We start from the raw sequence: 16,313 nt of genomic DNA, 5'->3' as shown, positions 1-16,313 counted from the left end.
TGGTCACACCCCATCACTGGAGGGAAGCTATGGAGTCAAAGACTGGGGGAAAGCCAGGGATGGAGTCATCTCAACCTCTCGGAATAGTGATTTGGTATGCTGGGGAGAAAGAGTGATGGGTTGTGAGAGGAGAGCGAGAACAAAAAGTCAAGCTGACAGACTAAATTGTTCACAGTGACTGAAATCTGAAAGAAGTGGGGTCACTTCTCTCTAGTCCAGACACAACCAGTCTCTCTCAGACACACACATTACAGAATGTCATTCACTTACATAAATAACTAACACATACTGTAGTATAAAACCCAGTACCACAGACACATGCACACACTATACAAACACACGTACACGTGGATTCTGTGTTGTAGATGTGGTAGTAGAGTAGGGGGAACACACCTAATGTGTTGTGAAATCTGTTGTGAATCTATTGTAATGTTTTTTTTAAATGGTAAACTGCCTTCATTTCGTCAACTGCCTTCATTTCGTCAACTGCCTTCATTTCGTCAACTGCCTTCATTTCGTCAACTGCCTTCATTTCGTCAACTGCCTTCATTTCGTCAACTGCCTTCATTTCGTTAGACCCCAGGAAGAGTAGCTCCTGCTAAGGGGGAACCATAGTAAATACACTAACTATCCCATATACAGCTATCCATAAACGCATCTAAGCAATGAAAACCCACAACATATTGTGAAACAGGTTCTATAACAAGTCAGCCAGATTCTAAATTAACAACAGCTGTCCAAGCCAGTCAGAATAAAATTACCCGTACAGATAGACACCATTTTAAAACCTGTGAATTCATTTATTTCTTATTTCTTGTCTCCAGCAGTGACTGATGTTCTCATCTAAAATGTCTGGCCAGTGATCTATCCAACACACACGCTCCCTCTCTTAGCCCATGGTTTATGAAGCACACATACATCTATGTGGCACACAGAGTGATGGACCTACTGTAGCGTGCTCGGCTTACACCGAAACCTGTTTACTCACAGGCAGGACTCTCTGTTTCGGCTGACTGGCCTGATTGACAAGCACCTGACCGAGAGCTGATTAGCAATCTGTACAGCTCTGGAGGCAGAGTTAAACATACATCAAAACAAAAACACACTTAACTTGGATGGGTAGCACTAGTGGGCATGGGAAAGAGGGGATGAAGAGAGAAATAAGAGAAAAGAGAGGGCTGAGTGGAACCAAATGCTCTGCAGGAGACAGAGTAAACAGTGTGCAGAGTGAAAGAGTTCACTACAGTGCAGACTGAAGAGCCTAGCAGGAATGGGTCAGAACCTAGCTGGGGGTACTGTATTTAGGAGGATCCACTTCAGGATGACTTGGTGTGTGTGTGTGTAATGACTTACCATGGTCTCTCTCATGAGGCGGGTCTTCAGCCACTCTTGGACACCTTTCAGGTCCAGGTTCACACCTACCAATCCCAGCTTCCCCCGCCGCTTGATCAGCTGGTCTGGCTTCACTACCAGCCGCTAGGGAACAGACAACACAGTCGAACTGTTAGCATCACAACACCAGGATAATGGACATAAGTGACTGTGATTTAGTGATCATCATTAGACTAGACTACCCATGACAGGATAACGTAGTTAGCCTCACATTAACACATTGCTAATTTGTTGTTTATGATAACAGGCTATATGGCGACTGGCGACGATGCCGTTTAGGTGTGGCACAAACGAGCGGGTTCACTTCAGGTACCATTACACACTTCAGCATTTGAAGCCCATCTTGATGAGAACCATATCTGTAGATCAGGAGGTAGGTGTCCAGGTCCTCCCTCAAATCAAAGTTTATTGGTAGGGAACACAGATTTGCAATGTCGCAGGTGCGGCGAAAATGCTTGTGTTTCTAGCTCCAGCAGTGCAGTAATACACACAATGCAAAAAAGTCAAAAAGAAATATCAGAATGAGTCTGGAATATATATATTATATATATATAAATAAGTCAAGTGATCTGAATACTTTCCGAATGCCCTAATAAATAAATATATATATATATAATATATATATATATATATATATATATATTTATTTATTATATATATATATATATATATATATATATATATATATATATATATATATATATATATATATATATATATATATAAATAAGGGCATACTTTCGGCCCTAATAAATAAATAAAATATATATATATATATATATATATATATATATATATTTATTTATTTATTAGGGCATTCGGAAAGTATTCAGATCACTTGACTTTTTCCACATTTTGTTACGTTACAGCCTTATTCTAAAAATTGAGGAAATGTTTTTATTTAGTCTACACACAATACCCCATAATGAAAGTGAACAGGTATTTTGACATTTTTGCAAATGCATAAAAAAAACAGAAATAGGTCATTTACATAAGTATTCAGACCCTTTGCTATGAGACTCAGAATTTTGCTCAGGTGCATCCTGTTTCCATTGATCATCCTTGAGATGTTTCTAAAGAGTCCACCTGTGGTAAATTCAATTGATTGGACATTATTTGGAAAGGCACACATCAGTTTATATAAGGTCCAACAGTTGACAGTACATTTCAGAGAAAAAAAACAAGCCATGAAGTTGAAGGAATTGTCTGTAGAGCTCCGAGACAGGATTGTGTCGAGGCACAGATCTGGGGAAGGGTACTAAAAAAAAAATGTCTGCAGCATTGAAGGTCCCCAAGAACATAGTGGTCTGCATCATTCTTAAATCGAAGAAGTTTGGAACCACCAAGACTCTTTCTAGATATGGCCACCTGGACAAACTGAGCAATCAGGGGAGAAGGTCCTTGTTCAGGGAGGTGATCAAGAACCCGATGGTCACTCTGACAGAGCTCCAGAGTTCCTCTGTGGAGATGGGAGAACCTTCCAGAAGGACAAACATCTCTACAGCCCTCCACCAATCAGGTCTTTATGGTAGAGAGGCCAGGCGGACGTCACTCCTCAGTAAAAAGCACATAACAGCCCGCGTCGAGTTTACTAAAAGGCACCTAAAGGACTCTCAGACCATGAGAAACAAGATTCTCTGGTCTGATGACACCGAGATTTAACTTTTTAGTCTGAATGCCAAGCGTCACGTCTGAAGGAAACCTGGCACCATCCCTACAGTAAAGCATGGTGGTGGCAGCATCATGCTGTGGGGATGTTTGTCAGCGGCAGGGACTGGGAGACTAGTCAGGATTGAGAGAAAGATGAACGGAGCAAAGTACAGAGAGATCCTTGATGAAAACCTGCTCCAGAGCGCTCAGGACTGGGGTGAAGGTTCACCTTCCAACATGACAACGACCCTAAGCACACAGCCAAGACAACACAGGAGTGGCTTCAGGACAAGTCTCTGAATGTCCTTGAGTGGCCCAGCCAGAGCCTGAACTTGAACCCGATCGAACAGCTCTGCAGAGACCTGAAAATAGCTGTGCAGCGATGCTCCCCATCCAACCTGGCAGAGCTTGAGAGGATCTGCAGAGAAGAATGGGAGAAACTCCCCAAATACAGGTGTGCCAAGCTTGTAGCGTCATACCCAAGATTTGAGTTTGTAATCGCTGCCCAAGGTGCTTAAACAAAGTATTGAGTAAAAGGTCTGAATACTTATGTAAATGTTATGTTTTTTTAATTTTAATACATTTGCAAACATTTGTAAAAACCTGTTTTCACTTTGTCATTATGGGGTGTTGTGTGTAGATTGACGAGTATTTAAAATAAAAAAATGTAAACACACCATTTTAGAATAAGGCTCTAAATTAACAAAGTATGGAAAAAGTCAAGCGGTCTGAATACTTTACGAATGCACTGTATGTATAGATATTATACAGTACCAGTCAAACGTTTAGACACACCTACTCATCCCAGGGTTATTCTTTACTATATTGTAGAATAATAGTGAAGACATCAAAACTATGAAATATCACATATGGAATCATGTAGTAACCAAAAAAAAAAAGTGTTAATAAACAAATCAAATTATATTTGACATATGAGATTCTTCAAAGTAGCCAAGAGTATGCAAAGCTGTCATCAAGGCAAAGGGTGGCTACTTTGAAGAATCTCACATCTAAAATATATTTTGATTTGATACTACATTATTCCATTTGTATTTCATAGTTGATGTCTTCACTGTTATTCTACAATGTTGAAAATAGTAAGAATAAAAGAAAAACCCTGGAATGAATAGGTGTGTCCAAACTTTTGACTGGTACTGTATAGATTTTTTTTATTTTATTTAACTTGGCAAATCAGTGAAGAACAAATTATTATTTACAATGACGGCCTACCCTGGCCAAGCCTTAACCCGGACAACGTTGGGCCAATTGTGTGCCGCCCTATGGGACTCGCAATCACGGCCCGTTGTGACACAGCCTGGAATCGAATCAGGGTCTGTAGTGACGCCTCTAGCATTGAGATGCAGTGCCTTAGACCGCTGCGCCACTCGGGAGCCCACTATATAGACAGTATATGAATTGAAAAGGTGTGTACAGCAGTAGTTATCTAAGATGAGCCTTGACTAGAATACAGTATATACATATGAAGTGGGTAAAACAATATGTCAACATTATTAAAGTGACAAGAGTTCAATCAATCTATGTACATAGGGCAGCAGTCACTAAGGTGCAGGGTAGAGTACCGGGTGGTAGCCAGCTAGTAACAGTGACTAAGGTAGTGGTGACTGTTCAACAGTCTGTTGGCCTGGAAATAGAAGCTGTTCATCAGTCTCTCGGTCCCTCCTTCCATTCCTCTGTCCTCCCCCTCCCCCTGGCTGCTACCTCTCTCGGATCAATCAGAGATGGAGAGAGGAGTGACTTGTGAGATTCGAGCCATTATCATCTGGAGTGCTGCCAGTAAAACCAGGCAGAGGGCCAAAGTTAATGTCATTCCCTAATCAATCCTGTCACGTGTATCTGGGCCTACACCTGCCCTCCTCCATCCTTCTCCTCCCTTCCATACCTCACTGCATCCAACTTGATAAAGCACTAAAAACAGCCTTCCAGGTGAGTGAGAGAGACAGAGAGAGTAAGATTTTCCCCTCGGAGATGAGTCATACTGTAATTATATTAGGTGTCTGGGAGAAAGAGGGGTCTATCTCTGAGGTAATTATGACTGCTCTTAAAAGAGAGTGTCTCTTCCCATTGTGGATGTCCCTTTGTATTCCTCATGATTCATTCCGATGACGACGTTCATTCTCCTCTACATTGACTTTGCTTGGTTTACATTTTACAGACAGAAGAGTGGCTGGAGTGAACATGGGCCTCCTAAGTGATTGTGTCTGCAAAAAGAAATGTTAGCATTCCACACAGGCTGCAGTCAGGGAAGGTAGCTATTGTGGTAGTTATGGAGTCAGATTTATGACGACGATGTGGCCAAACTGAATCTACTGCCCGCAATGTAATCCTTGTTTTGAGCAAACATGGAACCTTGCATGGATCAGTCATCATTATGAAGAAATAGTTGATGTCTGAAAAGACAGTCGTGCCATTGACCATTGGTGATTGAATGACATAAGAGCTGCTGTTAAGATATAGGTATTAGGTCGATATTTGGTTCCAAAAAAAATGGGCCTTCGATTGGTCAGTTATTCCTTACCTCAGTGAGCAACCAGGGGTGGTCCTGTGCCAGCCGGTCAAAGTCGGTCTCAGTCGTCACGTTGGCATATCGGAACCGGTTCTGGACAGCTGCAGATGTACAGATATACTTATAGAGGAACTCCTTCCCCGTCTGCTCCGAGATGGCTTTGGCTGACATGGTAGATCAGAGAACAGTGGTCTGAAAGGAGAGAGAGAGAGACAGGTCGAAAGAGAGATTAGGTAAACCCGTTTATAACCACAAGTGTATACCAGTACAGGGTGACTAGCTTAAGTAGAAGATATTCTAGTTATGTTCCCAAATATGACACAGAGGATAGGCCTACCTTTAACAAGCCAGCCTCTTACATGATAATGGTATATACTGAGCTATTCATTTAAACATAACTGCAGATCAGAGGTCTCCATCTACGTTGTAGGATCTGCCCAGTAATCTCCCTTGTCCAGGCAGCCAGTAATGCTGAGACTAAGTTGATTAGCCCAGGTCTAGGATCTTCACTCTAATGGAATAATGGACCCTCATCTGGCTGCCTCTCAGAAAAGAAATGTTTGTGTAGAGGACAATACCCAGACACACACACACACACACACACACACACACACACACACACACACGACTAAGCAACCTTCAGAGAGGCTGATGCAATGCTGTCTCAAACAAACAGAAATAATCACCCACAAACACACCTTGAACCTACTGCTACTAAATAAAAGGGTGTAGTCACTGTTTGTAGAGCTAGGGATAATCACACCAGAAGGAGGACTCTCTACTATGAACTACACATTATGAGACGTGCCAGTGTCAGACGTGCAGTCTCATACACAAACAAGATAAGCCTGACGGCCCGATTGTCAGACTACTATGATGTCATGGTCGCGTGTATAAACCCTGTAACAGGTGAAGGGTCGCCCTGGTATTACGTAGTGACCTGGAAGTCCATACTAGGGATATTCCCAAGAGACTAATCAAAAGGCAGCTGTCTGTCATCACACATGTATAAAGATCAGAAATTAGATATTTGGAGAGGGTCAGGACAAAGGATTTGATCATTTTTGAAATAATTAAATGTTAATTTAACAACGCTAAAGTTTGAGGGGGACATTTGCACATTGAATTTAAGCAAAAACACCAAAACCCAACAGGATGTGTAAATCAATTTTTGTTTTCCTTTCATGGCAAAGACAAGGGTCGTGACCCTTCCTGGCATCCTCCTGCTAGCTTAAATGAAGCCATATGCTAAATGGGACAAACTCAGTTTCGAATGACTAGTCTACTGGGACCACGTCAGTCCGTCAACCTAGAACGGCCTTAATCACTCCCTGTTGCCTCTGCAACAGAACATTCAATATGTATGAATTTGAAAATTAAAATGTTCATTTAATCATGAAGAAATCATTCTGGATATGATACAGGAGAATGTGGTACTTGGATGTCCAGAGTCACAGTACCAAACGTGACCAACCTCCACCACACCACCTGCCCCCTCTTTATCCCCCAGCCCCCCTCTTTCCTTCCGACAGCAGAATGTTGCAATTCTTTTGTTATTGATCTGGCCTTGGTTTCCTGCTACACTCACTTAGACAGAGCGTTATCATTTCTTTCACCACAGACCAGATGGATATCAATGATGAGAAATGTGTCCCGTTACTGTGCTGACACAAACCCACTCAGTCAGTAGTCTCTGTAATATCACTACTAAGGAATTGACAGTAAAACAACATGTTGCTCTTAAGTATTCTTGCAGTGATGGAGCAGCCAGTCAACTTGTCCTTCATCAGATAAAGAGCCCTGTGGCCTCCCGAGTGGTGCAGTGGTCTAATGCACTGCATCACAGTGCTGCGGCGTCACTACAGCCTGGGGTTTGATCCCAGGCGGGTGTTAAGAAGCGCAGCTTGGCGGGTCTTGTTTTCGGGAGGATGCATGACTCAACCTTCGCCTCTCCAGAGCCCGTTCGGGAGTTGCAGCAATGAAACATGATCGTAATTGGATAACATTCGGATGTCACGAAAAAGGGGGTCAAATATAAATATATATTATTTTAGATAAAGAGCCCTGGTATCTACCAGATAAGGCTTTGCTCTGGGCTGTTGCCCTGCTAGCCCTCGATTAGATAAATGAATGGAGGTGGTGTTGGAGCATCTTCAGTATTGATCCCTCTTCTCCTCTTCTTCCTGAGTCACTATAGCTCTGGTCCGAGGCCAATAGAACACAGGAGGGGAGGAGACAGACTCACTACAGTATATCTGTCTATTTCCCCTCTGCTAGCGGCTTGTCAGCGCTATGAAATATCCAACACGGATAACATTGATCAAGAGCGGTTGAAGCGCAGCGCTTGTAGACTGCTATATGAGGCACACAAAACGCACACGAAAGAAGGCACACCCACCAGAAAATATGCATATCACACACACTTATCAAAACCACGGACACCTACAGCAGAAACACAGGCTTCTTCTCATCAGAAAATCTGATCGCGTTTTTTTCACAGAAACAAAATGTCTTTCACAGTACAGAAATCAGAATGCGAGTAACCATAAACATAACCTGATCCCCTACACCTCCAGATTACATTCCCTTATACAACAACAAAACATCTGCACCTGGCTCTGACAGGTAGAAATGACAAAAATACCTCAATGCTTCAAAGATTTAAAGAAGCATCTGTCTGCCTGCTAGAGAGGATATCTGTCTGGACAATGAACTTGGGGAAAGCAAGGAAGTGGTTTCAAAAAAGCAAGAGCTGTGTTTTGAGAGTGGACTAAAAATGCATGATGTGTCAATTAAGATTCTCAAATAATCTTATTCCAAAGTTTATTAAAATGCATGATCACTTGAACATTCTGATTTAAAAAGAAAACCTCAGGCAAAGGTACCTGAACTAAATGACGATTGCCCCGTATCACTCACTTCTGTCATCATGATGTGCTTAGAGAGACTAGTCAAGGATCATATCACCTCCACCTTACCTGTCACCCTCGACCCACTTCAATTTGCTTACCGCCCCAATACAATGCCTTGCGAAAGTATTCGGCCCCCTTGAACTTTGCGACCTTTTGCCACATTTCAGGCTTCAAACATAAAGATAAAAAACTATTTTTTTTGTGAAGAATCAACAACAAGTGGGACACAATCATGAAGTGGAACGACATTTATTGTATATTTCAAACTTTTTTAACAAATCAAAAACTGAAAAAATTGGGCGTGCAAAATTATTCAGCCCCCTTAAGTTAATACTTTGTAGCGCCACCTTTTGCTGCGATTACAGCTGTAAGTCGCTTGGGGTATGTCTATCAGTTTTGCACATCGAGAGACTGAATTTTTTTTGCCATTCCTCCTTGCAAAACAGCTTGAGCTCAGTGAGGTTGGATGGAGAGCATTTGTGAACAGCAGTTTGTGTTCTTTCCACAGATTCTCGATTGGATTCAGGTCTGGACTTTGACTTGGCCATTCTAACACCTGGATATGTTTATTTTTGAACCATTCCATTGTAGATTTTGCTTTATGTCATTGTCTTGTTGGAAGACAAATCTCCGTCCCAGTATCAGGTCTTTTGCAGACTCCATCAGGTTTCCTTACAGAATGGTCCTGTATTTGGCTCCATCCATCTTCCCATCAATTTTAACCATCTTCCATGTCCCTGCTGAAGAAAAGCAGGCCCAAACCATGATGCTGCCACCATGTTTGACAGTGGGGATGGTGTATTCAGGGTGATGAGATGTGTTGCTTTTACGCCAAACATAAAGTTTTGCATTGTTGCCAAAAAGTTCAATTTTGGTTTCATCTGACCAGAGCACCTTCTTCCACATGTTTGGTGTGTCTCCCAGGTGGCTTGTGGCAAACTTTAAAACAACACTTTTTATGGATATCTTTAAGAAATGGCTCTCTTCTTGCCACTCTTCCATAAAGGCCAGATTTGTGCAATATACGACTGATTGTTGTCCTATGGACAGAGTCTCCCACCTCAGCTGCAGATCTCTGCAGTTCATCCAGAGTGATCATGGGCCTCTTGGCTGCATCTCTGATCAGTCTTCTCCTTGTATGAGCTGAAAGTTTAGAGGGACGGCCAGGTCTTGGTAGATTTGCAGTGATCTGATACTCCTTCCATTTCAATATTATCGCTTGCACAGTGCTCCTTGGGATGTTTAAAGCTTGGGAAATCTTTTTGTATCCAAATCCAGCTTTAAACTTCTTCACAACAGTATCTCGGACCTGCCTGGTGTGTTCCTTGTTCTTCATGATGCTCTCTGCGCTTTTAACGGACCTCTGAGACTATCACAGTGCAGGTGCATTTATACGGAGACTTGATTACACACAGGTGGATTGTATTTATCATCATTAGTCATTTAGGTCAACATTGGATCATTCAGAGATCCTCACTGAACTTCTGGAGAGAGTTTGCTGCACTGAAAGTAAAGGGGCTGAATCATTTTGCACGCCCAATATTTCAGTTTTTGATTTGTTAAAAAAGTTTTAAATATCCAATAAATGTCGTTCCACTTCATGATTGTGTCCCACTTGTTGTTGATTCTTCACAAAAAAATACAGTTTTATATCTTTATGTTTGAAGCCTGAAATGTGGCAAAAGGTTGCAAAGTTCAAGGGGGCCGAATAATTTTGCAAGGCACTGTAGGTCCATAGATGATGCAATCGCCATCACACTGCCCACTCCCATCCGGACAAGAGGAATACCTATGTAGGAACGCTGTTCATTCTACAGCTCAGCATTCAACACCATAGCACCCTCCAAGCTCTTCATTAAGCTTGAGGCCCTGGGTCTGAACCCAGTCCTGTGCAATTGGGTCCTGGTCTTCCTGACGGGCCGCCCCCAGGTGGTGAAGGTAGGAAACAACACCTCCACTTTGCTGATTCTCAACACTGGGGCCCCACAAGGGTGCGTGCTCAGCCCCCTCCTGTACTCCCTGCTCACCCATGACTGCGTAGCCAGGCACGCTTCCAACTCAATCATCAAGTTTGCAGACGACACAACAGTAGTAGGCTTGATTAGCAACAATGGCAAGACAGCCTATAGGGAGGGGGTGAGGGCACTCAGAGTGTGGTGTCAGGAGAACAACCTCTCACTCAACGTCAACAAAACAAAAGGAGATGATTGTGGACTTCAGGAAACAGAGTGAGCACCACCCTATCCACAGACATGACAAATCAAAGTTTGTTTGTCACATGTGCCGAATACAACAGGTGTAGGTAGACCTTGCAGTGAAATGCTTACTTACAGGCTCTAACCAATAGTGCAAAAAAAAAAGTATTAGGTGAACAATAGGTAAGTAAAGAAATAAAACAGTAAAAAGGCAGTGAAAAACAGTAGCAAGGCTACATGCAGACACCGGTTAGTCAGGCTGATTGAGCTAGTATTTACATGTAGATATGGTTAAAGTGACTATGCATATATGATGAACAGAGAGTAGCAGTAGCGTAAAGAGGGGTTGGCGGGTGGTGTGTTGCGGGACACAATGCAGATAACCTGGTTAGCCAATGTGCGGGAGCACTGGTTGGTCGGGCCAATTGGAGGTAGTATGTACATAAATGTATAGTTAAAGTGACTGTGCATATATGATAAACAGAGTAGCAGCAGCATAAAAGAGGGGTTGGTGGGGGGCACACAATGCAAATAGTCCAGGTAGCCATTTGATTACATGTTCAGGAGTCTTATGGCTTGGGGGTAAAAACTGTTGAGACGCCTTTATGTCCTAGACTTGGCACTCCAGTACCACTTGCCATGCGGTTGTAGAGAACAGTCTATGACTTCGGTCTGACCATTTTTAGGGCCTTCCTCTGACACCGCCTGGTGTAGAGGTCCTGGATGGCAGGCAGCTTAGCCCCAGTGATGTACTGGGCTGTACGCACTACCCTCTGTAGTGCGTTGTAGTTGGAGGCCGAGCAATTGCCGTACCAGGCAGTGATGCAACCAGTCAGGATGCTCTCAATGGTGTAGCTGTAGAACGTTTTGAGGATCTCAGGACCCATGCCAAATCTTTTTAGTTTCCTGAGGGGGAATAGGCTTTGATGTGCACTCTTCACGACTGTCTTGATGTGTTTGGACCAGTCTAGTTTGTCAGTCCACCTTTTCCTGTAATCCACAATCCTCTCCTTAGTCTTGGTTACGTCTTGGTTACGTTGAGTGATATGTTGTTATTCTGGCAACACCCGGCCAGGTCTCTGACCTCCTCCCTATAGGCTGTCTCGTCGTTGTCGGTGACCAGGCCTACCACTGTAATGTTGTCTGCAAACTTAATGATGGTGTTGGAGTAGTGCCTGGCCATGCAGTCGTGGGTGAACAGGGAGTACAGGAAGGGACTGAGCACGCACCAATGGGGGTCTCCAGTGTTGAGGATCAGTGTGGCAGATGTGTTGCTACCCACCCTTACCACCTGGGGGCGGCCCGTCAGGAAGTCCAGGATCCAGTTGCAGAGGGAGGTGTTGAGTCCCAGGATCCTTAGCTTAGTGATGAGCTTTGAGGGGACTATGGTGTTGAATGCTGAGCTGTAGTCAATGAATAGCATTCTCACATAAGTGTTCATTTTGTCAAGGTGGGAAAGGGCAGTGTGGAGTGCAATAGAGATTGCATCATCTGTGGATCTGTTTGGGCGGCGCCTCTTCAACCTCAGGAGGCTGAAGAAATGTGGCTTGTCACCTAAAACCCTCAAACTTTTACAGATGTGCAATTGAGAGAATCCTGTCAGGCTGCATCACCGCCTGGTAAGACAACTGCACCGCCCATAACCGCAGGGCTCTCTAGAGGGTGGTGCAGTCTGCACAACGCATCACCGGGGGCAAACTACCTGCTCTCTAGGACACCTACAGCACCAAATTGTCACAGGAAGGCCAAAAAGATCATCAAGGACAACAACCACACGAGCCACTTCCTGTTCACCCCGCTACCATCCGGAAGGTGAGGTCAGTACAGGTGCATCAAAGCTGGGACTGAGAGACAGAAGCTATTTTTCAATCTCAAGACCATCAGACTGTTAAACAGCAATCACTAACACAGTGAGGCTGCTGCCTCCATACACACTTGAAATCATTGGCCACTTTAATAAAATGGATCACTAGTCACTTTAATAATGGGACTTTAATCACGTTTACATATCTTGCATTACTCATCTCATATGTATATACTGTATTTTATACCATCTATTGCATCTTGCCTATGCAGCTCAGTCATTGCTCATCCATATATGTATATATATATTCTTATTCCATTCCTTTACTTAGATTTGTGTGTATTAGGTAGTTGTTGTGGCAGTGATTAATTACTTGTTAGATATTGCTGCACTGTCGGAACTAGAAGCACAAGCATTTCACTACACTCGCAAGAACATCTGCTGACCATGTGTATGTGACCAATAAAATTTGATTTGATTTAGTCAAAGACATGCCATAGACATGACTTGCCTAGTTAAATAAAGGTTATATAGACATAAATGATTCATTCATTATGATTTACATTTTACCAGAATGAAATAGGTGAAAATTATTAAAATGGCAATAAATAACTACATTAAGGGTAATACGGAAATTTCCAAACAAATAAAACATGCTTTTATGGCATTAGACCAGCCACAGCCCATGAGGCGACACATTTTAAAATAAACTATAGTAAGCTATGCCGTGGCCACAATAATTGTTTCATAATGTCTTCATTCTTTATGAATTCAAGACGGGTACTGTTGATTGACCAGTTCAACTCGTCCTGTCTCTTTCTTTCCCTTAACACACACACACACACACACACACACACACACACACACACACACACACACACACACACACCTTGTGTTAGCTTTTTCTTTTTACTGCGCATGTTACACTACTTAATGTAACTTTCAAGTCAGCTTTCAATTACTCTTTGCAATCTGTAAACATCGAAATAAATCTAGATCTAGTCTCACCTTTATATCTTGAGAGTTGTGGATAAGATCTCCCAGGTTGTGTTGAGAAGATTTGGATGGTTTCGGATGTGAAACGATTTCAGCCTGCAATTCTAGGAAAGGGACAGTTTGGCTAAAGACACTGCTAACTGCTCCTTCTTGTATCTGTGGTTTAGCTGTCGGCGTGGACCACTGACTACACTTCTGGGTTCTCCTCAGTTTTCTCCCCTCTTCCTATCTGATGATAGACTTGGCTGATATATTCCTGCTCTCCGATTGGGTCACACCACCCCATGGCTGTTGCTTCATAACGCTCACACCCATCTCTCGTTGAAAGAACCGACTTCGCTATTCAACTGTTGGACACCGATTGGCTGGCATTGTCTGTTTAGTATTGTAGCCAATCAGAATGGAATCACATGATCATGTATAAAATACAGTAAAATTGTCTCCCTTTTTCAATTATACTAATAGTTAATAATCTGAGTACATTCTGGCACCAGTGAACTGAAGTCCATCTACATTAAGGCTATTTATATTTCCCGTTGCTCTTGGCCTTGACCATATGTAGATAAATACATAAACATGTAGTCAATGATTCACCAAAGGCATTTTCATTCAGTGGCCTTGAAGTAAATTGTACAAACTGCAGTATTGTGCTTTTTTACCCCTGGTATTTTTATTCTTATTTGTGTGAATCCCAAACAATTTGTTTCTTTGTTTGATTAAACAGGATACATTTTTTTTTGTTCTAGTAATATTTGAAAGGGGAGGTGCCTTATGTGCCTCAGGGGTTTTTGGGGCTCCATGCAATCTGAGATCCTTGAGACGTCCAAAAATGCATTTGAACCACACCATGGTTTGTGATGCTCTGTCTTTGGTTATTGAGAAGGCTTTGAAGCCGCTGGTCGGCCATTTTGGCACTCACCAGTAGGAGCAGTACTCCATAGGAATACATTGAATTATATTTCAATTAAATGTTTAAAGGAAGAAAATAGCATGTATTTAAGTACTTTTTTAGTTGTAGTGGGGACAGTAACATTAGTAATCTAAAAAAATATATACTTTAAGGAAATGTTTTTATATATGTTTTTATTTTTATGTTTAGCTCACATAATATTATTTAAAAGTATGCATTAAGGTGTCTTTAATGGAATAAATGTGGCAAAACGAGTGTAGACATTAATAAATGCATTTTATAGCTTCCAAAATATATTTTACAAAGGTGGGGGAGTGCCAAGATGGAGGCAAGGAGGCTTCAACACAACACCCCTATTAATCATCTAGTGTATACATAATCTCGATTTTAGTTGAATTTGAAAATGGTTAAGGGTTAAGGTTAGGTAAGGGTTATGGTTAGGGTAAGGGTTATGGTATGGGTAAGGGGTTAATGTTAGGGTTTAGGGTAGGAAAGTCTGAAAGATTCCAGATCGTAATAATTGTTTACCTATCCTGCACATGCAGTTATCGCTTGCCTTGCCTTTCATCACATTGTTTTGTATTGCCTTGTGCACAAATCAACAAATTCCATATAAAATAAAGCTAACAAAAATGATGTCAACACCAGCTGTCTAACCAATGCAATATTTTTTCTAGTATAGATAGCTCATTACGGTATGACGAACAGAACCAGGGTAATACATTAAAATGTGTAATAAAATCAGACCATTTCAAGGTGGAAAATTTTCATTTGGTAGGAGCAAGACTCTTTTGCATCATATTAGTCAGATGAGCCAAGGGCCCTGTACAGTCAGTGTGTGTAATCCTCAGTCTAGTGCAGCTGGCAGTACAGACCTTGGTAAGAGTTGCAATTCTTTCTCTCATACACACCGGTGTGTAAATGATTAATATCAAAATTTGCACAGTTGTGGTGAAATATGGTGCAATGGGAGGTGATGGCACACAACTAGACAGTCTGACAATTGGGTCATTCAACTCAGAGCCTCTCCAGAATAAAATGTAACGAAGGTAGGATTGTGGGTGTGCGAGAGCCTGTGGCCTAGGATACACTTCCACAAAAGTGGATGAAACAATGTCACTTCAGTTTTGGGAGGTTCAAACATTGACTGGCCTGATGAGAAATATCCTTTAGATAATGTTCTCTTCATACATTGCACTTATAATATCCAGAGGCTGAGTGCCATCTGCTGGTCAACTTCTCCATCTACAAACAAAATGCCTGAGTCTCACTGTACCTTGTCAAGAGTCAATAGCTTCCTAAATGTTGAAATGGGTACGCAGCAGTGTCGACCCAGTCATTCAGGGCAGCCCCACATTTTTAGCACCAAAATATATAGATATTTGTTTTTTGTGTGTGTGTGTGTGTGTGGGGTGTGGGGGGGCTGTTTTGCATGATATTTTGGCATTAATTCATGTCACATATGTTTGCAAACAATGTAAAAAATATATATATATCATTGAGTTAAAAAAGCTGCATACAAACATGGTCTCTTTTTTGTTTTCTTGAGTAAGGCAGCTCCAAAATGCAGGTGTTCAAGCCTAGCTCAGTGCTTCTGTGGTGGTGGGGCAAGCCAGCAGAAAATACGGAGTGTTGCGCCATGATTGGCTCAGTGTTCTGTCACTCATGGGGACACTACATCACCACCAAGTCTAAGGGTAGAGGTCTAAAATTCTAGCCCCTTGGGTGCTGCCATAGAGTTACATTAGAAGTGCCCATCCAAGAAGGCTCAAGCTCATTGGCCACAGATACAATTATGTCACATCACGTTATATCTACAGTAGCTTTGGACTGATCATTTCAACATCATACTTTCAAAATCTTAGCTAGCCGTCATCATCGTGAATCAAGTCGAAAATCTACTGGCAAATCCTTTTTAATCCTTGTCATA

General features: G+C 42.2%; 1 protein-coding gene across 2 annotated transcripts in view; it reads right to left on the bottom strand.

Moving 5' to 3' along the window:
- The window catches only part of LOC135555729 (ATP-citrate synthase-like), a 29,088-nt gene extending 15,349 nt beyond the window's left edge, over positions 1–13,739 (bottom strand). For both annotated transcript variants that reach the window (XM_064988420.1, XM_064988421.1), the window contains exons 1-3: positions 13,486–13,739; positions 5,579–5,758; positions 1,354–1,476 (exon numbers count right to left, since the gene is read on the bottom strand). In XM_064988420.1, coding sequence (XP_064844492.1) covers positions 1,354–1,476; positions 5,579–5,737 — 282 coding nt within the window. In that variant the 5' untranslated portion in view covers positions 5,738–5,758; positions 13,486–13,739. The remainder of the gene's footprint in view (positions 1–1,353; positions 1,477–5,578; positions 5,759–13,485) is intronic.
- Positions 13,740–16,313: the final 2,574 nt, after the last annotated feature.

The sequence above is a fragment of the Oncorhynchus masou genome, chromosome 15, assembly GCF_036934945.1.
Source record: "Oncorhynchus masou masou isolate Uvic2021 chromosome 15, UVic_Omas_1.1, whole genome shotgun sequence".
NCBI classification, from domain to species: Eukaryota; Metazoa; Chordata; class Actinopteri; order Salmoniformes; family Salmonidae; genus Oncorhynchus; species Oncorhynchus masou.
This window is presented reverse-complemented; position numbering and strand designations above follow the sequence as displayed.